This window comes from Anopheles arabiensis, chromosome 2, assembly GCF_016920715.1.
Source record: "Anopheles arabiensis isolate DONGOLA chromosome 2, AaraD3, whole genome shotgun sequence".
NCBI lineage: Eukaryota > Metazoa > Arthropoda > Insecta > Diptera > Culicidae > Anopheles > Anopheles arabiensis.
Genome location: NC_053517.1, coordinates 110,435,359 through 110,461,693, shown reverse-complemented (window position 1 = coordinate 110,461,693; position 26,335 = coordinate 110,435,359). Strand labels below are relative to the sequence as shown.

The 26,335-nt window shown below is 45.6% G+C and overlaps 1 protein-coding gene across 15 annotated transcripts in view; it reads left to right on the top strand.

Moving 5' to 3' along the window:
- The window catches only part of LOC120893429 (potassium channel subfamily T member 2), a 154,949-nt gene that overhangs the window by 87,850 nt on the left and 40,764 nt on the right, over positions 1 to 26,335 (top strand). For 8 of the 15 annotated variants that reach the window (XM_040295299.1, XM_040295298.1, XM_040295294.1 and 5 more), the window contains exon 3: positions 16,246 to 16,499. The exons of 5 other annotated variants lie outside the window; for them this stretch is intronic. In XM_040295299.1, coding sequence (XP_040151233.1) covers positions 16,246 to 16,499 — 254 coding nt within the window. Of the gene's footprint in view, positions 1 to 16,245; positions 16,500 to 20,220; positions 21,637 to 26,335 lie in introns of those variants that run through there. 2 more of the 15 variants (XM_040295302.1, XM_040295309.1) reach the window with 2 other exon arrangements.

Here is a 26,335-nt window from a genome sequence, read left to right as displayed (position 1 = left end):
TGCCGAAGAAATGCAAACAAACAACATTCTCCAATTTTCCCTCTTTCTGAATGCCAACGTTTTGCTTTCGCAGCATTCCTCGCTACCTTATTGGATCGAATTCCATTCGAAACGGATTCCTCGGAATGCTGCCGGCTGTTAATTGGGAATCATTTCGAAGGACCTATTTTTATGCCCGGCAAACCCGGCAAAGCCGATATTTCTCGTCCGGGGAAAAAACTGCTTTCACCTTTGCTGTGGCGTGATGGATGGATGGATGACGGATTGGAATGCAAATATTTTATCCCCATCCTGAGGCTGCTTTCCTGCTTTCATACAACCGAAATTCGTTTATTATTCCGGATCGAAAATGAGTGACAACCGGTCCGCTATTATTTCGGTGGTAAATGTTAAAGGACCAAATTTGAAATAAAAAAACAAGTAGGTGACAGAAACGATTTCTTAAAAACTCAACTGCCGGCGCTGGTGTGGCGTGCTGTTCCTGTGGTTGTGTTTGTTTTGAAAGATTTATACGAACCCTCAATCGTCTTATCGTGCAAAAGTGTGCTTCACTTGAGATGCGAACGCAGCCGGAAAAGCGATCCATCTCGTGTTTCTTTTCCTCCGGTGACACCTTTGCTTCCAGCTCCACCCACGACCTGCGGAACCATTCTAAGTTGTTGATTTTATGGCACATTGTGTTCCTTTTCCTTGTGGCGCATGTAGCAATGCAAGATTACCACAACGGTACGGTTTACGCTATTTATACCGTTTGATGGAAACAGTTTGCCACCACGAGAACGTCTTCGTGCTGGCGTTCTTTCGCCCGGGACCATAAAAAGCCAAACACAGCCAGACGTACTATGGGGACCACTTCTTGATAGGTCGATTTGTTGTCCTGCAGCAGCAGCAGCAACACCAACATTCTGGCTGAAGTCTTAAACTGCGATAACAAACATAGGAAAAGAAAAAACAGCACAAAGGCGACAAAGCCGTGTGTGTGCGTCGTCTTACGATCTTCTCGGACACGGATCTAATTTACTTCGGGCCCAGTTGCGACGAAAGTCACAGTGGAATTGGTACTTAATGACACCATGATGATCGTGTCTGGGCGAAGCGTCTCTTTCTCTCTCTCTCTCTCTCTCTCTCTCTCTCTCTCTCTCTCTTGGAACGCCAAACTCGAGCACGTTTCCTCGGAATACAAATTCAACTGTCAGTTGCGCCTTCAAGGTATGCACAGCGCATCCAGGAACCGAATTACAGTCAATTTGTCCACGAGCACGATACCTAACATAGAGCTGTTATGCCATATGAAGTTGCATACTTTGAGGCGTATTTGTCAGCGAGAAAGGGGAAGTTGCGTTAACAAAGCCCCGCCAGTAACGAGCGTGAAACGTCAAGTAGCGTCTATTTATCGGTTGATCAGAGAAGTCGGTATATAGGTTCTGGGAACAACGCGTTGGCATGGTATGCTATTATTCATTTGTGCTGCTCTAGCACAACTGTTTGCTGTGGACCAACGGACGGATGTACATTAGTTTGACGGGCTTTCGTGCACACTGTGTCGTTCGATGGATGTCAGCGTTTCCGATGTAGGCTGTACAATTACCTATTCCTAACAGGTATTGATTTCAATGAACCTGTTGCTCCATGGAAAAGTTTTTAATTAATTTTCACTCTACATTCAGTGCAATAAAGCTGATTATAACTTCCACGAATATTTTATACTGTAGAATTCATAATACGTAACATCTTGTCACGTTGATTTACCTAGAAAACAAATCAATATTATCACAACTTTGTATTTTATTATTAATTTTCCAACAACCCTTTTGGGACGTCAGCTTTTGAATATAAACGTATTTTTGAGCAACATTTTCTTCCTGCCAACCCCTTTTGAATATACTTACGGAAAAGTCCTAATCCAAGTTTGATCAGTTTTCATCTGAAATATTTGATTGATGTCGTCTGACACAACAATCCGACACATGTTGTATTATACCTTTTGCTACATCAATCTAGAAATAGCAAACGATACCATACGGAACATCGAACGGGTTAGGACGCACTCAAGCATAGTAAATGTCCAACATAATCTAGCATAATCCTCTATCCGAGCAGTAGGCAGACGGAGAGATGACGAAAGAAAGAAATGAAACCTATATTCAAAACATTTGGCTCCCTGTTCACTCGGCTCTCCCTTCGGCGCTTCATTTCGAGCGATAAGACAATGCGACCATACTCCCTTCCCGGAATCGATACCTGAGGACGTCGCCCGTTCAAAGAATAGACGCGCTTCTCTCTCGGGCCCATCCACTTCACTTTCTATGAGGTGGGATACATACCATTTTTCCTATTTCGGTGCACATCCTACATCCGATAAAAGACAAAACGCTCTGATACGGGCTGCCGGAGAAGCTGCCCAAGTGTGTGAGCACGTGCCTGTATGGGACCGCGGGACCGTCTGTGTCAATGTCAAAGCCTCCGACACAAAGAGTGGAAAGAAAAGCTGTTGTCTGCACTAATCAAACGGTTTCGATCAATCGTTTGATTTCCGAAGAAGTATCGAAAAAAAACAAGCAACCTAAGCAGTGCAAAGAAGCATTCCAAAAACCGACAGGCGTTTTGCAAATGTTCCCAGTGTCAATGTTTTTCTCTTTAGCTCTTGAAGTAACAAAGAAACCTTCATATATTGAGCATGGTGGTTTAGAAGTACAATGCAGCTCCTTGTCATCGATACTTCCTACGCTGTGGAATGAACAACAGCGTTAAAAGGGAATTTTTATGTTACTGATTGCATACTTTCAGGCAAATTTGTTAAGGAAGCCCCTAAACGCCAAGATGTATGCAAAAACAGGTACCATTACGCGAAAGCTGAACAAAATATTACATATAATGCGTATGTAAAGCTCAACAACATTTATTCCCTGCGCATCTTTAAAAACGCCCTCGTTGGTGCATGTGCTCGTTAAATTGCGACATTTTACAACCCGCCCAAAAACCCGGTAAAATGTGTGCTACTATCTACACACCTACGTCCCATCTGTCTGTCCCATTTCATTCAAAATGTATCAACACTGCACCCTTCTGGTATGGCTTGCGTCTTCCTACACGTTTTTGCCCTTTCCTACCACGAGTACAAAATGGTAACGGATGAAAATAAGGATGTGAATTATTAAACGGCGAAACGTGTCCAGCCCGCCGTACGCTGCAGCACGATGTCCAGTTTTAGATGATCGTTCTACCATGAGTGTACGATGGGAAACATACCCAGTCGCTACCGAGAATGCGGTACGTTAACGTCGTTAAGCGAAATGAATATTTATTTGGTCATTCGGATCCGACACAAAAACGGTGTCGTATTTTTGGGGTTGATTTCAATCAGCTTTCACGGTCTCTCGCCTAACTTATGCAAAACCGATCCCACGCAAATCTTATCCTTTTTGCGGTGGCTAAATTGTTTCGCATCGCGCCATCGTTAACCGAGGTGCCGAGAGTTTCTCGGGAAAAAGTATTAAACCAACTTCTGATGGATTATTTCAAACCACTAAAGCTTCGTCGGATTTAGCCGTCCAGTGAGGCATCGCGTAGTGGAAGCAATCCCCTTAGCTTCGAATCATTCAACACGGAAGCGTTCGGACTATAGCGTGCTACCTTCTGTCGTACAGAACTCTACTTCCGCTCACGATCTCAGCGTGTAATCACCGAAGACAGCGGAACGCGTTCGGGCATGCAAATCCTTTGATGCATATCAAAAATTCATCATCAATCAAAAAGCCAAGCGCTATGCTCGGAAAGATTCCACCTTCCAGCACGATCCGTGCTCGTGGGGATCGTGGTCGAGTTCCCAGGAAGCGATTATACGTCGACTGCTACTGTTTGCCTTTCCCATGGGAGGAAAACTGAACTTCCAAAGCGACGCAGCGCCAGTGTAATACCGAAATGTCAAGAGCTCCACCAAACAAATGCCGCGTGTGAACGAGAACGAGCACTTGAAGGTAATCGAGAAAACTAATCCTTGAAGTGTGTTGATCAGTTGACAAACACGAGCGGATTTACCGTTTGCAGTGGAGATTCCTTTGGGTTGTGCTTGGGATGATTCGGTTGCGAACGAAAAGGTAACGATGAATACCAAACGTTCTTCAATGATGTGCTCGGCACAGAGTCGCGCGTCAGTATTTTCACGGAAAGCACTTGAGAAAAGCTCCGATAGCTTCTACAATCACGCGAGAAATGGAAGTGAGAAAGTGCACAGTAGCACAAACATTTCACCTCCTATTAAAGCCACCTCACAGAGGCACACTCACTATAAAACGTCAATGATGATATTTTCGACATCGTCTTCTTTCACCTGATTCAAGAAGTGATTTATCACCCTCCGTTGCGCTCTTGGCACTGCTTCCGTAGCAGGTACGATAAACTCGACGAGATAACGAATTGCTGTAAAACTAAAAAGAACCCAGAAAAACACGTTTGCACTGGGAATTCCACCCCAGAGACGCGCGGTTGATATTGGCGAAAAGAAAATTGTGTATTCAAATGGTAGCAAATTGCCCATTTCAGGATGAAAAGTGAAGTCGTAAAACGTGACTCACTTAGAAGTTGACCTGTTTGACGTTGAAAAAGCGAAACCGGTGGCGTTTTCAAATGAAGTTGATAAAGTAATTGAAATGGTATTCATTTCCAGTTGTTATACGCGATTAGATGAAAATAGATTTAGTCGTTCTACATGTCAAGCATTTAATCAAATTTTATATCGGGTTCGGTTTTGCAAAAAACAGTCGCATCCATGCAATGATTTGCATACAATTAGGCGCTTTTTGAGTTGGTTCTGTGTCGGACAACCTTCGTAAGTGATTTGTTCACTTCATAACAAGCCAAAGCTTTGTTCTGAAATTCATGCCTGTCATGAATAAGTTGACCTCTGACCTTCACACTTGCTCGTTGTCACCGTAAGCCAATGATTTGGCCTTCCGTTTGACCTACCCATCTCATTTTCCCTTGAAACGACCCATGCCTCCACCGCATTAAATGATGGATCTTTGCTCATTCTCGATGTCGGCAAAAAAAAGCGTTGGGACCTGAAAAAGAAAAGCAAAAATGGTTCACTTTCCTCCCAAACGCCTGTTGCTGCATCGTCATCGGGGGGGAAAAAGAGAATAAAAATAAACACGGCTACGTTTTGTTGCGTTCGAAATCCCTCCCAAAAAAGGATAATGTGCCAATGATTCATCATTCCGTGCCCGGCCTCGGACAATATCCGCTGCGCAGCCGATATACACGAGAGAACTCGGTTGAGTTGTTTGCCTAATAGAATTTGTCCATTATCCTTCCCATCGCCCATTGCCGGCGGGTGTTATGGGGCTGTGATTTCGATGCTTGGTTTGTTTGGTTAGTGAATTTGTAGTTTTTTCTGCCTTCCCTCACTACAAGCTGCTCCTCGTTCAACCCCGATACCGATTCATTTGTATTCGTTAGCCGTTCGGACAGTTGACATGTGACATCGAGCGGCATCCCAACGCTCTGGCAGGCCGGCCCCTGATCTGCCTCTTATTGCCCAGCGATTTTGGGAGTGATTTTCCGAGTGGATTTTTCCGTACTTTTCGCGTATTGATTTTTGAAGCTCAGTTCAACAGCCTAGATGAGCCCCAGTGGCACATCAATTTTGCGTGGGACACTGTCGCTTGTGGGCTGGAAAGAGCGCCTAGCCAAGTCAGTGGAGCGCAAGCGAGGAAGATGAAGAATTCCATTAAAATGTCTCCTTCGTGAAATTGGCCGGAATGCCCAGGGCCTGAACCAAACAGCTAATGAGATCTATATATTTCAATTAAAATTAAATTCACACTATCACCCCGGCTCCTAGTCCCTCCTTCTGTAAATGCGAAAACATCGCTAGCATAGAGTTATTATTATCTTTTTGCTACGAAGCGAAGTTTACAGTCTTCTGCCGAGCGACGCACAAACCCGCCAATTAGCTAGCAACCGATGAATTATCTTATCCCTCCGAATCCCAACCGTTTTTTTTACATGCTCTTTATGTCTCTCTTTTACGCTTCCTTCACGTCACTTTAAGTCCAGCTCCCGTTCGCCTGCGGATCGATGATGATGCTCATCCTCGCAGCAGTACCACACACACCCCCATGGTGCAGCAGTTTTTCCATGCAACGGCACGGACTACTTGAGTGTTGCGGTAAAAGTGTCTCATTATATTTGTCAGCCATTGCTGCATTTATCCGTATTCCTCGCTAGCCCACCGGGAGAAACGTTTACAAACGCTCGCCTCATTCCGGGCAGGGTGGACGGACGGTAGACGGATGTGTGTGTGTCGCTCCGGATTCTACTGGTTCCAAAGCGACATAAAATCCAAAGGCGGCTCGTGTCAAAGTGCAAAGCACTCGGTTGCGTCGGTACCATCAATGCGGTAGCAATACCGATATTCGAGACAGCCATGTGCTCCTGCTGGAAGTGGCACAAGAAAGTGTGAGTGTGTGTGTGTCTATTTTTTCCATTTTCCCTATCCATAATATCGATGGAGAAGTCATTTTGTCACGCTTGTGTTAGGTGTACGCGAAAGTTCGCTTTGTAAGCGTTTCGTATCGTTTGTTAAGGGAAATTTTGTTTGGCAGATTGCATAACTTTAGGCGTCAGCGCCCTCACAACATGCAATTTGTATGACAACATTTTTAAACCGTAGCGATTGTATCCCCACAAACCTCTTTCTACACTCAACAAAGTACCGATCTATTATCATTCAGCCCATCGGTAGGCATCATTTTCTCTTGCACGGTTCTTCCTTCCGTCATAAGCAAAATTGAGTGCAAAAAGCGTACCCTTCCCACCCGGAAAGTATGCCACTCACGGGGTAAAAGCTTTTCCTCCGCCACTACACATCGTTGCTGAATGAATGCTCCAGTTCTCCAGATTCACGCTCTGATTTGCTTTCGACTTGGGAAAAATCGAACCATACAAACCACACATACACACACACATGTGCACATCGCACAAGATCAAAGCCTGACGCTCCCGAAAGTAGCTGCAAGGTCAGAGTAATTTAATATTAATATGCATACGTGCGTGCCGCCATTAGGCTTTGACGCCTTACCGACGACACCGACAACGGGATGCGTGAAATATTGCCAAAACCAATCTCATCGTCCTCCAATGCTCGTTTGACTGATTGTTCACTAGCAAGCAGGCGCGCACACGTGCGCGCCAGAACCAACAGGATGTGTTTCTTTCATGCATAATTTAGAATGGTTTATCGATATTATTACTGGTTGCACTTCAACCATCCGAGCGACTGAGGCTAATGGAAATCCCGTGTCATATGTTCCCGTACCTATTAGCCCTACAGTGCCTCCCCCTGCCCCAAATGGAACGGGTCATTTGGTGCATTTCAATTAATTAAATCCTGCCCTGTTCTCTCGGGCAACAATGTCGCATTTCGTGAAAGCGAGTAGCGCTCAACACGATCGTAATTATTGATACGCCGGCTTCGAGAGCACCGAAAGAGGATCAAACGAGCATCATCATCATTGACTTTTGTTTCGATGATAGCGAAGCGGTATACTCGACTACTGCGGAGTACACAGAACAAACAAAAATAACCCAAACCGAACGGAATCGACCGAATGAGCATGTGCTTTTATCGCTGGCCAGTTTGCTGTTTGCTGCGAAAGGGATATAAAAGCTCATTTTGTCATAAAGTTATACTGTGAATTAACCATCGAGCTGGGACGTATTGTCGTATCCATGCTTCCTTCCGCGAGGTTTGCCCTCCGTACGGATACGGGTAAGGGTAATTTATACGAACAAATGAAACGAATGTTTCCAGCCCGAGCAAACATTGTTGAAAAATAATAAACTACAGCACCAAACGAGCGGTAAAAATCCAACAAGATCCTTTTCCTACCCTTTTTTTGTTTTGTTGTAGGCTCTTGTCCGTATGCTCGGTGTGGTGGCCACTCCTGCCGGAAAGGTAACCCCCTAGTGCCGCATTGTTTCAGCGTTCGTAATTAGTTCATTCGTTATTCATTGCAATGTCCCGGCGTTCAGGCAATCGGCTTTGCTGTTGGCTCCTGCTAAAGCCACAACATTAAGAACAAACACACAAACACAACCCGAGCGAGCGGCAGTACCATTCGGTGGGTCTTTGCTCATTCTCGAAGGACCCAGCGAGGCTTACGCTTACGTTCAATATGTTTTAATTGAAATTTTACCAACCACAAAACAGCCACACACACTGAACGGGCGCATGCACACACCGTTGTTAGCAGGAAGGGGGTTAAGATGTCCCTTTTCTGGAGATGGATTTCGAGACAACCTTGAAGTAAAGTTCTATCAACAACAGTCGCGAATGGCTGCACCGCACAAGAACTCATTAACGCGAAGCAGCGAACACCGGCACCAAATGTATGGTTTGTTTGGTTTGGGGTTGCGTTGCTGTCTATATTCAAATTCCACTCAAACAACAGCTCGGAAGCGCATGGTGGCAGCTTGCTGTTGGCAAACAATTTAACCATCATTACTGTGACAACTTGTCACACCGGCAGGCAGACAGGCTCGCATTGAAGCGACGGCAAAAAGCGCCGCTGTGTGAAAATCTTCTCATCGATCGAAACAACACGTTTTACGTTTCCAGCACACAGCACTCGTTCCCACCAGCGGCTTCCCACCATACATCGCCCCCTGCTCCGTTTGCTAAATTGTTGGCACAGTAAATTTCGACCTTCGGAGAGCAAGAGATTAAAAAGTAATGCTGAAACAATTTTCACGCTAAATGGACAATCGTAAAAAAGTGAGCACAACCGTATTTTACAACCTTGTGGACATTGTGGTCCCTTCCATTATTTCTGTTTGGTCTGCTCTGCTTTCTCCCCTTTCTTAAGACATCATAATCATTCGGTTGCAATCGGGAAAAGGTCAGAGATGGGCTATAAATTGTACGACAAGAATTTGGAAGGGGGAGTGAGGCTTGGGTTCGATGACTGCCGGACGTCGGACACTGTATCGGTCGTTTGCATCCTGCACTGGGAATATTCCGGTCATAAAATGAAAACGAAACGAATTAAATACGTTAAAATATGTTTGAGTCGAAGCTTCTTCTATGGCAAGATTGTAAAATTCGCAAAAAAAAAAAACTACAAATGAAACCCATTTCCTTATGTTAATAAACGTAGGGTCATCTGGTTCCCATCAATCTAAAAAAACACAGTGACATTGTAAAACAGATTGCATACATTTAGGCGTATTTCTATATAATCTGAGCTGATTTATGATCAAATAAGAGGTTATGGAATATTTTACCATCTTCTTCTTCTTCTTATTTGGCTCAACAACCGATGTCGGTCAAGGCCTGCCTGTACCCACTTGTGGGCTTGGCTTTCAGTGACTAATTGATTCCCCCCCATAGCAGGATAGTCAGTCCTACGTATGGCGGCGCGGTCTATTTGGGGATTGAACCCATGACGGGCATGTTGTTAAGTCGTACGAGTTGACGACTGTACTACGAGACCGGCCATTTTACCATCTACCCAATTGAAATTCATTGAACGTTTAACAAAATATAACGAAAACAACCTACCAAGCCGTTCGCAATGATGTTTTTTTTTAAATTTCCCTCGCTTCTAATACTGATTACGTTTGATGCTGACATACCGACCTTCACCTTTCCCTAAACGCAGAAGCAGCCAAAAAGAAAACGAAATGCCGTTGACAACAGCGGTGAAAGCGTGCAAAATGAAGAGAAAACGAATGCGCAATCCTACGGTTTAGTTCCATCCGAATGGATTTCCTTTCGTTACTTCTTGGGGGACAGTTTGTTTTGCATGCCTTGCTCACCCGAGATAGAGCCACTCACTGTCACAGCGGCGTAGATCCATTGAAGGACGCTTCTGTTGTCCGCTTTTCCGGAAAGTTGTTTTCCATTCCTTTAACGCTTCGATAGGTACGCATTCGTCGTACACAGTTTCGGTGACATTCGGTCGAAGGTTCAAGGTCTGCTGTGTATCAACAATTATAGCAATGTATCACTTCGCCGCACACGTGTGACCGTACCAAAAGGTTGCAGGAAAAGATCTAATTTACATTGGCTTTTAACGTTATAGCAGCCAAACATGTCACGCAAGGATATACAAATGGCGTTGCGTTGTCAAATGGGTCTTGTAGAAAAGAAAAACTGTTTTCCGAAAAAAAAACATTTCAAACATCTATCAATTGAGTGATCAATCAACGATCAAACGGCGTCTGCAGGTAACGAACGTGGAATGAAAATATTCTCTCTTCCAATCAACACCCAGCGCAGGAAAGCATTTCACGGGCGGGAAAGTTTTGCAATCCAAATAAAAGTAAAAATAAAATGTCTCAGCCTTTCACGACATCAAACCGACACAATTGAGCCAGAAAATAATTCATGTGCGTGTCCTCAAAGGAACCGATCCTTTGAGCCCGGTTCTGTGTGCCATTCCTTTTTTGTTTCATACGCTGAGCAATGTAAGAAGCGAAAGAACTTACCTTGATTGAGTTTCCTTCCTCGCTGACCCGTTGCATAAGCCGTAAAATGGGTTCGCTGAAGGATACTCGGAAGCCCTCATACCTCAAATCCACTACAGTGGAAGCATATTTTCTTCCTGCAGAATCGATATCGAGCAGCTGCAAAGAGAGCGAACGAATCGAGTAAGATTATCTTTATTCAGTACCGGGAACTGGGAACACTTTAACTGACAGCGGTCCATCATCAGTGTCACTGCATTAAGCGGAAACTCTTTGATACAATTTACCCCCTTTTCCGGCGATAAACTTTCCCCTTTGTCGATCGAGCAGGATAAAAATGAAAATATTTCTCTATTCTACCTTTCCAACCTTCCGATCGAATGGGAATCGATTGTGTATTCAATGTACACAGTCCACCAACAGTGAACGCAGTCGACGCTTAGCAGACGGACGACAAAGGACACCAACGCAACACACTATAACCGCCAACGGTGGAATTCGAATGTGTAATTCCCCGCCCGGTCGGGTTCAAACCCGCGTTCCGGGAAGGGAAAGTATTTAAAAATAACCACCAGCTCCGAGTGTTTGTGCTTCGGCACGTACAGGATCTGACCTCCGGGGGTTTCCGACGAGACGACGAACCCTGGAACTCTAACACCTCCACTGAGAACGGGTGTGAGAAATAGAGGGAGAAGGGGAGCGAGAAAATGGGTTGTTATTGTTATTTATTATATCAATTTTCACCCTGCTCGGAATGGTACCAGTAACAAAAACGAAACAAAGGATAAAGTATATCTCGTGTTTTCCGTGTAGTGTTGTTGATCTTACCAAGCAGACAGAATTATCCCATTGACGGTATGTGTGTGCGCGCTCCAGGGCAAAGACAGGGCTCTTAACAAAACCATCCTTTAATTGTGTTCAACTTTTGATGCAATTTTTAGCCTAGACGACTAATGCCCCTTCAAGTATGCAATCTGCAACACAAATCTCCAAGCACGAAACGCTGCAATAGGCGTAACAAATCTTACCTTCTTATCACTTTGTTACCAGTTCGTTTATCCGTCTTAACAAGGTTATCAGTGTGATAGTGTGTCGCCAAGACACGGGTGGATAGACGGACGCGACCGAGGACAATGAACGACTGTTGCAGTGACGAACAATAGACTCGCTGGTGTGAAGTCCCTCGGTGCAAAATCCCACCACCCGGAATGGTGTTGCCTGTGGCGATTAAGAGGCTGCAAAAATACCCAACCACGGCTCGCTCGCTCTCGTCTGAGCTTTGACACTTGCTACGCTTTGTTTCAGCCTGCTTTGAAATAGCTCGGGTAGGGAATTCTACCAGGAGACATTCTATTTTCCCTCGACACCCCTTGCGCTACGGAATGCATTTCGTCATGTAGCAATTATTATCGCACACGTACTACGGGACCACGTACACTGGTTGAGTGTCTGTGTGCGTACATTCAACAAGCGTCGCTTTTGCTGGTTCCTTTCTTTAGAGAAAATATTTTATTTATACACAAGACCCAAACTGGGGCGGGGGAACAAAACAGGTACGGCGAAGAGGATTGACAGTATTTGTCCTCTCGTACGTGCTGCTTTCGGGCTCTAGGCGAACGTCCCAGGCAACGTGTGTGCGTGTCATTTTACCACCATCACCCTTTCGCTAGCCCCCACTCTCCCCCTGAGCTCAATTAGTCGGCACACTTCGGTCCATAAGAGCCGTCGGCCGTATCCGCTGGGAGGACCGCTCCATTTTCGCCCGAACCTCTCGGCTCTTGGGAGTTGCACAGAAGGAATGCGTGGCGATGGTGCTATTATTACCATTAATATTTCCAGCGCTCATTTTTTCCCCCATTCTCCCCATGGAATCTCTCTTCCTCACTGTCTCGTCTGGAACATCTGGATCATAAACTGCCCCTTTGCCAGCTTCCTTCACTAACCGCAAACTTCTCGCATGCCGTTGACTGTAAGTCAACCGCAGCAGAACGGTCTAGAGTTCGAAGAAGGCATGTCAAGGGAAAGGGATTCGTCCATCCACGGCGGCTGCTTGCCTCGATTCGTCGGAGGCTCGTGCCATCAAAATGAAGATTAATTATACCGACGCCGCCAATCACGGCCATCGACCATCGGTGGAAGGCTTGAAGGTTTGAGTGATGCCATTAGCAAGATAGAGTGTGTGTGTGTGTGGGTGAATGCGCGCGCGCTTGGGTAAACAGTCGACCGAAGCGAAATCAATGGCCTCAACACACGACGCAGAAGGACACCTAAGGGACGCAGAAGGTGGTTGGCTCACTGGGAAGAATGTATCAATCGCGGTCGTCTAGTGGTCTTGTATAGTGTGGTGTTAAATGTAAGTGGGTATAGTAAATGGTTATAGGTTAACCATATACCACAGCCTGACATATATAATGGCCAGTTTGGTTGCCATGTGGAGAGACCATCCACACAACATCATAAGAAAAGATTATTTCAAAATAAAAGACCTACTACGATTCAAGAGATTGGTTGGCCTCCTGTAAACAAATCGTAAAAGTAGTTTTTTGCAACAAATTGCATAACTTTAGGCGCTTGTTAGTATAGCCTCACATTCAACGCGCGCGATAAATGCGTCCATAGCTAGTTGTATTTAGGTAAAAGGTCGCCTGTTTTTCAAAGTGCTATTTCTGTCGCCTTGCTGTTTGTTTCCGAACAATATGCCTTTATTCCCACCGGTTTATCCGTGTTTCCATACGGCCAAGAATTCAACAAACTGCTCAAGTATTCCTGCCAACATCGTATCCTCCCCGCCCGCGCCCAACACTCTATTGTGCAGCAATAATCCAGAACCCTTATCGTGTATTATCGTGGCTAGTTTTTCGTATCTTTTTTTTACATTCTTTTCACTCTTTACTCTTACAACCCTCAAGCTCAACGGTAGTGTAAGTCACCATGCTGGTACGATGATAAATGCGCTACTATTTTTAACTCGACTAAAACTTTCAACACATTTACCGCGCAACCGTCACTGTGAGCCCATCCCTCATCCCAGCCTACCGATGAAATATTAATCACTCGTGCCATATTTTCCGCGAGATTTTATCTACTTCCCGCAACAGACAGTGCAGCGCCAGTGGAACTGTGCAGAAGGTGCGCCTTCAACGCTACGCTCAAGTATTGCACGCGTAAACAGATTAAAACTTCGCGAACTGCTGAAGGTTTGACTTGTGTTTGAGTGGTAAATTTCGCTGCACTTCTAATTAGCCCACCACTGCGTACGTACGGGCAACGTGGATCGCTCCGGCGATGCCTTGTTTTCCCCTTATTTGTGTTTCGTTTTAAAGCCCATTCTTTGGGCCGGGGGTTGTAACTTGCCCAGCCAGAACGGAGTCCAATTTTAGTTGGGCTGCGTTCTAGTGCTGCCCGAAACTCCCGGTCTTAGTTTCAGCGCTGCATATACTAAAGGTAGGATTAAATTGGCCCCAAACGATAAAGTTGGGAAGTTCCAGAATGTCATCAGTGCTGCCAGTGGCCAGGGCTGGCACTTAAACTCCACCGTAGCAAATGGATATTTATTTTACGCTTTTAAAGTGCATCCGTTTAGTGCATTAGCTGGCGGCAGCGTCAGTTATTGCTTATTCCTTCCCTCTCCCTCTCCCTCTCTCTTTCTGTCTAACCCTCAACCTTCGCTACCGACCTCGTCTCCGGTGGTCGGAAGCCACACAAAGCAGCCAGCACGATCGAAAAAGGTCAACAGCACGGGTTGCAGGAAGTGTAAAGATAAACACAGTCACATACAGACACCCTTACAGAACCATCCGGAGTGCCCGCTCGGGACCTTTGGCACCGTTTTCTTATGTGGGTCGAACGAGCAACCGAGCGAGCGAGGGCGAGCCTTTCGGAAAACGTGCAAACGTTGCTAAAACAATGCTGTGGCTGCAGGACAGTGACGATGAGATGCATTTTAAATGGCGCCGCCAGACAAACAGCAACCTGACTGCTAGTGCTGCTGCTGCTGCACTGTGCTAGTGGTTGTGTTTAGCTTGGTGTGATTCGCTTTTCCGGCGCATTTCCCTGCTTGATTACAGCAGTTTGTTAATTCAAGCTTCGCTGATTTGAGTTTTTCTCATTTTTTTTCTGTTTCGCCCATCGTCATCGTGGTCCCAAAGGCTCTGCTTTTCTATCTCCGCAAGCGAGCTTCAATTGTGAGGTTACATCGAGCATAATGATGGCCACCCACCACTCGGTAACAGTGTGAGGATGCTTCCTCGTCTACCATTTCCTAGTAACTCGCAAAGAATCATGTTTTTCTTTCGTTCCGCTTTGTTGTAAGTCAAGTGCTGCATGCGCCGCCCGCCGAGCACAGAACGATGGATGGAGTGGCGCACGGAAACGATTTGCATTGCTAGCCGGACACTTACCGATTGTTGTGTTTCCTGGCTCGTTTCCGGTGCTTTTCTCTGCTGCTTCCCACACTCCAAATGGTAAATGTGAAGGGGAGAAACAAAGCGTTTCGTGATTTGTTGCTTTAAAACAAGCCTCACGCTACCGTGTGGAGTAGGTCGTGCTGTGCGCTTATGTTTCGTTGACCTAGCGTGAAATTACAAAACCATTCGGAAATTATCAACATTGGTTTTAATGCGCTTTTCGCCCTGCCCTTGTCAGCCTCCCGAGTTCCGTGAAATTGAATTTCCAAAGCCAGCGGCTAGTAGCATCAACGCTGCTGCTCCGTTTTTTTGTGCGAAATGCCATTTTTCATCATTAATTTTGCAATGGAAATGTGCCCCCCACGGGCTAATGCTAGAATTTGCTCACAATTACTTTAATTAAAAGCGTAGCCACAAATTAATATCTCTTGCGCCGATTCCATTCCGTGGTCGGCTACTGTGGGTTGGTATATGAATATACAGCAATCGCTGATAGCGAAATCGAAACGAATGATTATTGGTTGAAAGGTATCAGTTGACATTGAGTGTGTTAAGCACAACTGGATGTTTTGGTTGAAACATCGAAACACATTTGAATCGAAAATACGTTTGCAGTAATTCTTGACACCAGTAAAAGCATCGTTTACCATCGCTCAGTACATGATGATGTTCACCATTTTTGTGCGAAATCAATATCTACTTTCAAAACTTCCTGTTACCTTAACTGCTTCAACAACTGTGTCGAAACACAATACAAACATGCCACATCCGACAAGCCTCGTTGCAACGGAGTTCTGCTTCATTTGCATGCCCGCTTAGCTTGCTGCTCCATCATCCCAACACATCATCATACCTCCACTCCAGTTCATAGCGAAGCAGTGCCGGCCAGAGTTCGTTAGGACACGGCCGTTTGATCTCCTGTGCAACAATGGCGCTTCCGCTGTTTGCTAGTGCCCATGTGCCCATATTGCTCGTTCCAGTTGCATGCTATGTATATTTTGCTTGTAGTTGTGTCCCTACTGTTTCTTTTTTTTGCCTACTACCATCCTTTCCTGTGCGAGAACAAGATGCAACTCAAACCCATCAAATGAATGATGCAAACCTAGCTGTATAATGTTCGTTGTGTTTCTGTTTCATTACAACACTGTACTTCCGTTACACCGTTTGTTTTCACTTCTTTTCCTCCTCTATTCCAACCACAATTTGTTGTAAAAATGTTGTTGTGTTTTGTTTGTTTTTCGACTATTTAAATAAAATGTTACCCAAATTCACCTCCATCAACAAACACAAACAAACCAACGCCATCCGCGCCGTCGGCTTATTGTCGACTCGTGATCGTGTGCTACCGGACCTGGGGGGTGCGCCAAAGAGCAGCATGTCGCTATTCTTCTTCCGGTTGCACAATCTCCAGCGCGAGGAGGCCAACAAGAAGCGCAAAAAGCAGCAACAGCAGCAGCAACAGCAGCAACAGCGCGTGCGGCAACGGCGCGGTGCCAAAGTCTTCCGTGGTGTGTCCTGCAACTCCGGCATCAGCCACCTGACGCTCGGACCGTCGCGGCTCTTCGAGAAGACGCCCATGAGCCCGTCCGACAGTCTCGACGAGATCGCGCTGCAGATCCCAAGGTATTTATCGCTCAAGTAGAATCGCACACACTAACACACCGCCCCAAAAAGCTTGTGAGAGTGCCCGCGTGTGTTCTGTGTTAGATGTACAATGTCTTAAAGTGATTCCTACCCAAACATCGTCTCCGCCGAAAGAAAAACAACCCCACCAGCGCCACCTGCCCGTTCTTGTCTATTAGCGCCGCTGCCGAAACTTTTGCCGCTGTAATCAAAATTAAGTTTGTCAATTTTTCCAATCTCCACCAAATCGCACCGCTTTCACCTCGATGGGAGGCGAAAAATCTTTCACTTACTCTACAGCTCTCTCTATCTCTCTCTCTCTCTGTCCTGTTCCGTCTTCATCGCATTGACGGGGCCCGCACGGCGCTTGTTGTCACCGCTAAACTTAAAATAATGAAATTTTCTCATTAAAAACTTTTCCTTTCGTTGCATTATCTATCTCTCTTCCGACCTTTTTCAGCGGATGGGTTTCCTCCTTTCCGTTTCACTATTTACCTTTTTTCCCCATCTACCTGTCCGGTGAAAGCCAGCCTGTAATCTTTTTATACTTTATTTGGTCTCTTTTTTGGTGTCTACCGTTTGTTTGAACGGAGCGAAGAGCGATATGAGCAGTAATCAGCCCTCTTAAGACAGTGGTTTCCAATTGATTCATTACAGAAACATGTCAATGACTTACGGCTTCATTTTCTTGCAAGTGAAACGATCAGATCGTTTAGATAGCTTGTATTACACACTAAGCGCCTAAATGTATGCAATGTGCGACGCAAAATAAAGCGATTATTGCATAGGATGCACTTTAAATGCCATCAATTCGATTATACTTTCTTTTCCGGGTGAAAATTATAAAAAAAATGTTATCAAAACATTCCTCTTATCTAGAAAACAACCACGCCCCTAATAACATCAAAAACTCCCCCAGGAAACGATGGTCAAACTCAGCGTGTAACGGTCCTAGTGTCCTCAAAAACTTGCCACCGAGCGCCATAATTACGTTTCGCCCCAGTTTTCCATACATTTATTGCACATGCATATGCACATCCAATATGTTACCCGCTGGCTTGTGCATAATTCTAATCAACCGTCCAGTGACAGTGTGTGTGTGTGTCAGCATGCAATTAGATTACTACTAAAGGGAATATTTTGTGTGAGACTCGAGAGATACGCAAAACCCCAATGTCCATCGAGATGTTGCCCTTCCTGCAAAAAGGGAATTGCAAATGGGAGCTTTTGCTGATGGCAATTTTATTGGAGCTTTAAGATCAATCAGACCCGCCTGCAGTTGGTCCCACATTCAACCTGTTATCCCTACCGAGTGTGCAACCGGGTGGAAAAGCATTCCTCGTTTGCACGTACTGTGGACGAACTATTAAACTATAATCGAATTGTGTGGCCGGAGTTACGATTATTCCCTCACACCTTGAAGCGCATGCAGGAGACTTATTTCACCATCAATCGAAATCATAAACGCATCACGTTCCCCGGTGGGATTTAAGCTCTGGGACAGGTAGTCCGTAATTACCTACGAAAGATAGTTCACAGCGATCCTGTCCTAATAACTATCATTCGCTCCGAACGAATCGATAATTCCCATGGGGATTGCGTTAGCCAGTTGTAATGACCAGCACCATTCTCGTGCTAATGTTTCCCTCTTTTCTTGCTCATTCTCGTACGAAACAAAGTGATCACCAGCGCGAAGTATACTTTCGCTTTAAAAACCACATCACACAAACAGACGGGGGCGCGCCTGTGGGTTTTTGTGGTGGTGGAGCCGGTGGCCATCATGATGGGGGCCATGCTACACTAACCGCAACGGTACGTGGAACCGCAGAACACACACACATTCCAACACAACTCACCGGGCCAGCTCAAAAATGCCTCGACGAACTCGAAACTCGAATCAAATATTTATCAACTTTCTGTTGTTCCTCTCATGTGATATGAAAAATACAAGCGAAGGAAGCGAAGGTGACGAAACACCGGGCCGAGAACGTCGTGGGACGGAGTTAGCAACCGAAACGAAACAGAATCCATATCACTTACTAACCGTATCCTGAACAAACATGGCTTCGTTATTCGGTGGTCAGTTATTTCAGTCCCTTTCCGTGAGCTTCTGCACGCCGCCCGCCTTTGTTTAACGACTCATTTACGAAAGGGTCTTTAGGGCAATTTTGTGGGAAGGAGGAGCAAGGGTTTTTGGAAAGAAGGCTAAACCTAAACCGCGTGACGGAACCGTCCTTGAGTGAGGACAACATCAATGCCGTAGCTATCGATGGACGGGTCGGTCTTTTTTAGATGGCTAATGATACAGACACCCACACACGATTATTGGACGATGTATCCTTCATCGTCATCTGTTGCACGTTTCACAGCGTCACTTGTTGCTGATGGCAAACAACTTAAAGAGGAAGGCAAAAGAGATACAGAGTGCTCATCATTGACTCTGTATTAGAATACATAATTTTGCTTTAATTTCTCAACGAAACATCCAAATTTCTTCCCTAAACACTCAAAAAAACTCATATCCGCCGTGAGGTATGCAATCTGCACAGTAAAACATACCTGTTAACGTTTTTCGTATACCAGTTTAGATTGAATCCTTATTAAATGCCCAATGTCTGTAGCTCGATACTTGTACATTATTAAGTGCTTCGTTTAAATAGCAATAAAACTTAATCTCCCTGGTGAATGTATGAGTTTGAACAAAAAGATACTGAGGAGATCCTAAATAAATTTTACGAAACCATGATTTTACAGCGCAGATGAAACATGTTTCAATGCCTGTCTAGCACAAAAAGGGACAAATCCCTACGCCAGTTCTTCGCCCTTTTTCCCCAGCATGCGTTTGTTTTAGCGTGCATACTGGCTCGAAAGCGCTAACAGTACTTTCCGAAAACGCTGTATCAGCACCTATCCTTTAAGTGGTTTCCGCTTCTCCGAGATAGATCCCCTAGTGGCATTACTTGCCATTACAGGCGACCGGATCAGCGTACCAGCGTACCGATACCGTCCGACCAGTTTTGTATGACAGAGTGGCGAGAACGAAGGGCCGATGTATGCATTTTCCATGCATGAAAGCCCTTCTAGGACGTTGTTCAATCTAAGCTCCAGTCCAATCTAACATCATACTTTGTGAAGCGGCACTCATCGCAGGGGAAAACATAAACCCCGAAAGCTTTTTGCCTCGGGTGTTAAAAGCTTCCCAACAAGACGAACAGCCGTGAGTTCCCACTATATTTCCCCTACTGAAATGGCTCGCTTCTCTTTCAACGTGGTAATTTAAAACGTAAACAAATCGTTACCGTTACTTCATTCGCTTGCGCGGAGTGCACGATCAGCTGTTTCCACGAAAAGCCCGAACCGGAGGGTCACTCACGCGGCACTCACACGCCATCGGGCATGCGGATAACGCGTGTGTCTACGCTAACTACGCGTAGAACAGTTTAGCCAGAACAGCAACCCCAAAAGCTTCGTCCCATAACGCCATCGCCATGCTGTGTCTCGCTCCAACATCATCGTCATCGTGTGCCGCACACTACCTCCCCCCTGCCTCGGACTCCCAAGCCGCGCAACAGCGGGCTTCGGCTCGAGGAAAACTGTCTCGCCTTTCCCCGAGCCAAGCGAACGACACATTTTTCAGTTGCTAAACGACCGTTACCGCGTGCACAAGCGAGCCGAAGCTCATCTCGCGTGTCCCATACAAGCCGACTCTCACCCGATGCGGGATGCTTACTGCATCAACTGCTGCATACTGGTGCTGCATATGCGAGTCCGCGTGTGCGTGTGTCTGTGTGAAACGGTAGAATGGAAAACGGCTTCCGGTACGCAATTAAGCAATTAGCGCGCGGTCGTTGAAAACGGAAATCGGTTGCGGTGTTGAGTTTGACAGCCCATCCTGGACGCGTGCAAGCAGCTGAGCAATGCCGCAAAGAGTTGAAGAAATAAGTTAATCCTGGCTCCAAAAAAAAAATCGAATTCTGTGTGCGCAGAGATCTATCGCCAGCATTAAAGCCCAGAGTGTACAAAGCTGAACCTGAAACGGTCTGTGATGTTAGTGCAACGTTGAAGCAATAGTAAAACAAAAGCATAACCTGGCCGTGAAGTGCATCCTTGATCATCCTTACAGTATCTAATCGTGATTTGTAGCACACTGAGCTGTGTTTCTCATTTGTCTAGCCAATTCTAACGCAATGTGTTTCCGTGTCTTATCGATTCGCCGACTGTGCAGAGTCACCGAGTAGAGCCTCAGCGCACCAGGCGGCACACCAGACGTCCTAAAAAGAGTGTCTCTCCCCCATCAAGCATACCGGACTATCAGCAAATATTGATTATGCTTCGTATCACTATCGATAATGACGCCAACGGGCGTCGAACCGTGTTGCTGCTGGCTTCAGGAGGGAACCATTCTTATCTACACCCCACCGGCGTAGCCCTCACGTGACGTCTTGGACGGGTGTTTTTTCCTGACCGCTGTGAATGTGATCCTGTGGAACCAGTGGATTAAATAGAAACCCTCCCCTCACCCCGAAAAGGAATTGTATGTGGTAGCGCTTGATCGCCGGTGTTTTTTTCCTCCGAAAACCACGCTTTGGGATAGGTGTGATGTGAAAATTATTCCACAATAACATCCAAAGTTGGTTGCTGACGCTCGAACCAGCTCGAGTCGGTGGTGAATAGTTCTGATGGATTACTATATCGCGTGTGTATGTGTATGTGTCTGTGTGTTAAATGGAAGCTTCAGCACAGCAACAGTCGCCGCTGTACTAGGATGACGTGCGGACGGGTGCAATCCAGTGAAGTGTTCGGTTGAGCGCATTTCAATTCGTGCATTCGTGCTAAACAAAACACAGTGAAAACACACACGCACCCATGTACAACCACAACTAATTAATCTACGACCCACAAAAAACAAACTCCGGAAACAAACAAAAACACCGTGCAGCAGAATCCGGCGCGTGTTTCGACCCAAACCCTGTGCCTGTGCAGCAGTAGCAGCAGCAGCCAAAGCGGTCCCGATGCCCCAAGCACGGAGTAGCTCGTCTACGTTTCACTGTCCGGCGGAATTTATTATGGCAGCAACCAGTCGCTACTCATCCTACAACTGCTTGACCTCATGGGATTCATACGATAAAATACCAAGGTTACTATGCTGGGAGTTGGCACTAACACTTCCAAAACACTTCGATCGCCTGCCACAGTTTGTGGTGCTTTTTCTTGCGAAACAGAATTACCTTTTCGAGAGTTTAAATGGAATCCATGCTGAGGTCCCTCCCCCCCTTGGAGTAGCAGTATATCCCTGGAGTCAGGCATCGGCTTCCGTGTGTAGCGATCATGTGTGAAAACTAGTTCCAACTCCAAACCGGCAATCCCCCGACGCTGCCAAGGGAGCAGCGCCGCTTGCTTTAATCCGGAGTAATTTTATTTGAAATGAAATTTACCCCTTAACGAAGCGCACGTATCGCACGTCAGCCGACGGGCTGGGCCGTCGGACTGGACCAGATCCAGTTTCATTTTCCATAATGATCATTGGCTCGATTAAATTTAAATCCACACAAGAGGAAAGATAGTGATGATGTTAGCGTGATGAGGAGCAAGAAGAGAAGGACAGCGTTCACAATACCGTCCCTATAAATAGAACCGGAAAACGCCGACTGTGTACGGGTATTATCCTCGATTCATGCCCGAATGGAGCCCGTTATGAGTGTCCTTTGTGCATACGGCCAGCATGAAAGGTGTGCCAAAGTGGGTTGATGAAGCGATCGGTACCGATGCTCCTCCATTCATCGAATGTAATCGATCTTCTTGCCAGTGTTCGTATAGTGCCTTTTTTTAACTGCAGCACTAAACTAAACGAAACTGCAACGGAAACTTGCTTTCTTTTTGGTGCAAAACTCCGTAACAAAGTGTCGTCTTCGAAAAGTTCGAATTTTCCGCACTGCAATCCAAGCGAAACGTGACAAACTCGCGCGCTTGATGGCATTATTGGACACCAGGTGAACTCACCCGAACATAAATGGGAATCTTTTTCCTTCCCGCAGCGCTGTTCAACCGAACATAAATAGTGTGCGGCAGTTACATTGCACTACCCCGATGGTTCACGCGCTCAAGTTTGCCGGTTTGGAAAGGAAGTGCTGCAAAACTGCACCAGAAAATCGGCACGACCGCTGTTAACATTTATTGTTCGTTGTTTCTTGCTTTTCCTTCCCCTTTTCTGGCCCAAGATGCACAAGCGCTTCACAGACAGATAAGAAAATGAAGTAAAAGTTCGTTTGCAATGCGCGCATCGTTATTGCGTTTTGTAATGTTGCCGCTACTCACCTTTAAATGGCCTTACTGCAGTGTGGAAAACATTATTGCTATAAAAAAGAGTTTTTTGGCCCCGTATGAGTGTTTCTTTTTCACAATCCCCAGAGCGCACCTAAAACTGGCGTACGGTTCGTTAATTGTCTTTTAAATTTGCTCTCATGCACCTGCTTGCTAGAGAGGGAAAAAACCCCAACAAACTCAAGGTAATTTGGTGGAGTACTGCAGCGATCTGTTGGGAGTTCTCTAATAACATTCTGTTATAAGTTTATGTGCCGTGAAGAACATGTTTATACTCTCGAGAAACGCCTGAGCGGAGCAGTTTGGAGTTTGGAATGTTACAGAAACAAGAGATTAAGTAAATACTTGGGGAAATTATCTTCATCAAGAGCATTTAGTTTTGGAATCAGGTTACTTACAGGTTTTTGTTTTGCGGATTGCATACCTTGCTCAAACATGAATTACGCCGTGAAGTATGCAACTCGCATAACACAAACCGGTTTGCTATAGCATTGCCCCTTTCTCTTTATCAGTTTCAGCAAGGATTAGCTGCTCTGATAAAGCCAAATGATGGATTTACAACCAGTAGCAGTAGCAAGTTTATCAATCTTAATGCATTACTTAGTTGGTGCGTTCTCAGAACCCAAATAAGGCTTGCCATCCCCTTTGCTAAAACATGAAGCCAAATTAGTGTGTTTATGTTTATTACTGACCTTAATATACGTATACCAGGCAACCATCAATTCCCATACAGGACTGATTTAACCACACGTCACATTACCTGCACCACTTCAAAGCCATTCGTTCTCGTCCCCTCAACCGGCACGATCCCGACTGCATGTCGGCCGCGTACGGATGGAGCAGCTTTCCCGCTTATTTTATTTCGGGCCCAAACTGATTCTGACTAATGATTAGTGTCACAAAGCCCACCACACACACACTAACACGCCCCATACAATCAGCCAAGGGACTGTAATGCTGCTCGGTCCTGCAATAGAGGGGCTCATCATTTTAGGGTGCGGTGTACCATAATGCGCCTTCACACACACACACACACACCCACATGGACCCTATGAGCTGACAATTTTCCCGGTCCATTCTCGCCCACATTCGCTACGGGCATCTCGCATGTGTGACATGCTGATTTTGGGAGTTCACTTTCCATGGTAAAATATGGTTTTGCAAAAAAAAAAAAAAAAGAAAGCAACGGCAGCGCACGTCTCCGGTAACTAACAGTGCGACCAAAAACCCACACCCTTTTGGACATCACATCGCACTCTTTTTTGTGTGTGTGTTTGCGTGTTGCGCCCGGTGGTCGGAAGAAAGTTCAAGGCTACAATTTACAAGCGCCGTAATAACCCTATCAGTGTGCGCCGTTATCGAGCGTGCGCGCGCCCTGCTGGATTTCCTGCTGCGGCAAAAGGGGAAGAAACATAACATACCACAAAATGAACCTAAAAAGCCAGCGGGTGTGAGCGCACTGCATTAAACAAAGGATTGCGCCCTGCCCCTTGTGTATGTGTGTAGCAAGAACTTTAGCCGAAACGATCGAGTATGGAGCAATATTATAGAATGAATGGCAAAAGAACAGCAATCTGCCATCGCCGACAAACAAAAGATGGCATAAACCACACGTTTATGGTGTCTACCAGGCTCCTGGGTTGCCATTTTTCTCCATTTTTACACCACACACACACACACCCGAAGAAGGTTGGTTGATATTTGACCGCAGGAATAACGTGTACGAAAAAAAACACCTTCACGCATCCTCCGCCACCACAAGATGCTGAGAATAGGGATCTTTTGAGCGGTTTCCCTCCCCCCATTTTCCTTTCGATGAACCATATTTTGTCGCGCACGGTTCTCCCAAAGGATTTCATGGGTTTTGCTGTCGGTGGCATGTTAGATTAAGATAGGTAAAGTATTGCTACATGCTTTGTTTCGGGAGTCTTTTTTTTACTTCCTCAAATGTTAACCCTCTTCATGGCGTAAGCGAAGCAACCGTAAAAGCTCGCACACATTATATTCAATTTCCAACGTTTTTGCTCGTGGTACGGGATACAATGCTGGGAGCTTAACTGAAGCTACTTCCATGCTTTAAGAGAGCACTTGAGCACAGTGTACTTCAACTCGTTCCCGGTGACGTTGAATAAAAACATAACCTTACAAATCGATACCCCACGCGGTTGGCCCGGCTTGGCCCGGCCCACCATAATCCAGCCTCCACGTTCAGGTGAAATTTCCCCGATTTTTCGTGACAAAAGCAAATAACATGTGCCTCACTTCCGGGAAGCGAACATCACAAACTATCTACTAGACACGTATTACCAAACACACACACACACGTCCATAAAATTAACATAAACGCTAACGTTCTGCCCCAACTTTCGATGACACGTACAGGGTATTGTGGGTCGTTGCAGCGGGTTTGCCCTTTTCAAGTGCTTAATCGCTTAATGCTCGCACGTGGATGGATCTGTTCGAAAGGATGAACCGGTTTTCCATGTAATCGCCACCCACTCATACACATACACACACACACACACTCCCCCGGAATCTTGCCGTGGGGGATAAATGCAATGAACCGGCGACAACACAGCAGCACAAGATGATGCTATGATGTCTGAAGATTAGCATCTTTGAAGATTGTCCCATCGCCGTGAGCGGGCAAAAGGGTGGTTTCATGTGTGGCTCAATTCATTGCAAACCCCTGTTCCGAGAAACCTATAGCCTTGGTTCATTCCTGGTGTGTTGTGTCGCAAGCAATAGCATGTTTTTATTGGTTGGGGTTTTTGCTGGTAAACTACGCTTTAGAAGCATCAACAGTCAATTTCTGAACCATAATAAGCTTGTTTACGAAATGGATATTCGTTGTTTACATACGAAAGCCCAGATAACATCATAACATCATTGAAGTAAATTAGTCTAAGCGTGCATAATAGCATACGTTATCGATGCAAATTGCAAAATTCCGCAAATCAGGCTCGTGTCTGACCACTCAATCTAAAATATTACATCAAAATACAGTGACCACAGTGGGTCTATCACACACTACCCTTGAACTGCTCCACGTGGGAGACTTCAAAATATTCTCAATGCTCAAGGACGCTAGACGGCTTCTTCTGAGAAACCCAAAAAGAAACGATGTTTGAAAAGCACAAGCATTTTATTTTTGTTTGCCTTGCTGGAAGCAACCTTTGCATTCAAATAAACGTGTATCATTATCGTTGATTTCTTCTCCTGCCCTCTGTACTCCTTTGCGACCTAAGAGAAGAACGCACTGTTTGCTTCACTTGCAAAACCCTTTTCTCCCGATGTGCCGAACCAAAAATGTGCTTACCTCTTTGCTATTGTTCTCGTTGGTGAGCTGGGATCGTAAGCAGCATTTACAATTTCGTGCATTGTCAGCAAAAGAGGCGCAAGAGTTGTTACACCCCGTTTTACAGAATCCCATATTTCACGGATATTAAACCAAGGCCAAGGCAACACAGCACGGCGCACAGTCGGCTTGGCTGTTTGTGCCTTAATGGAAATGC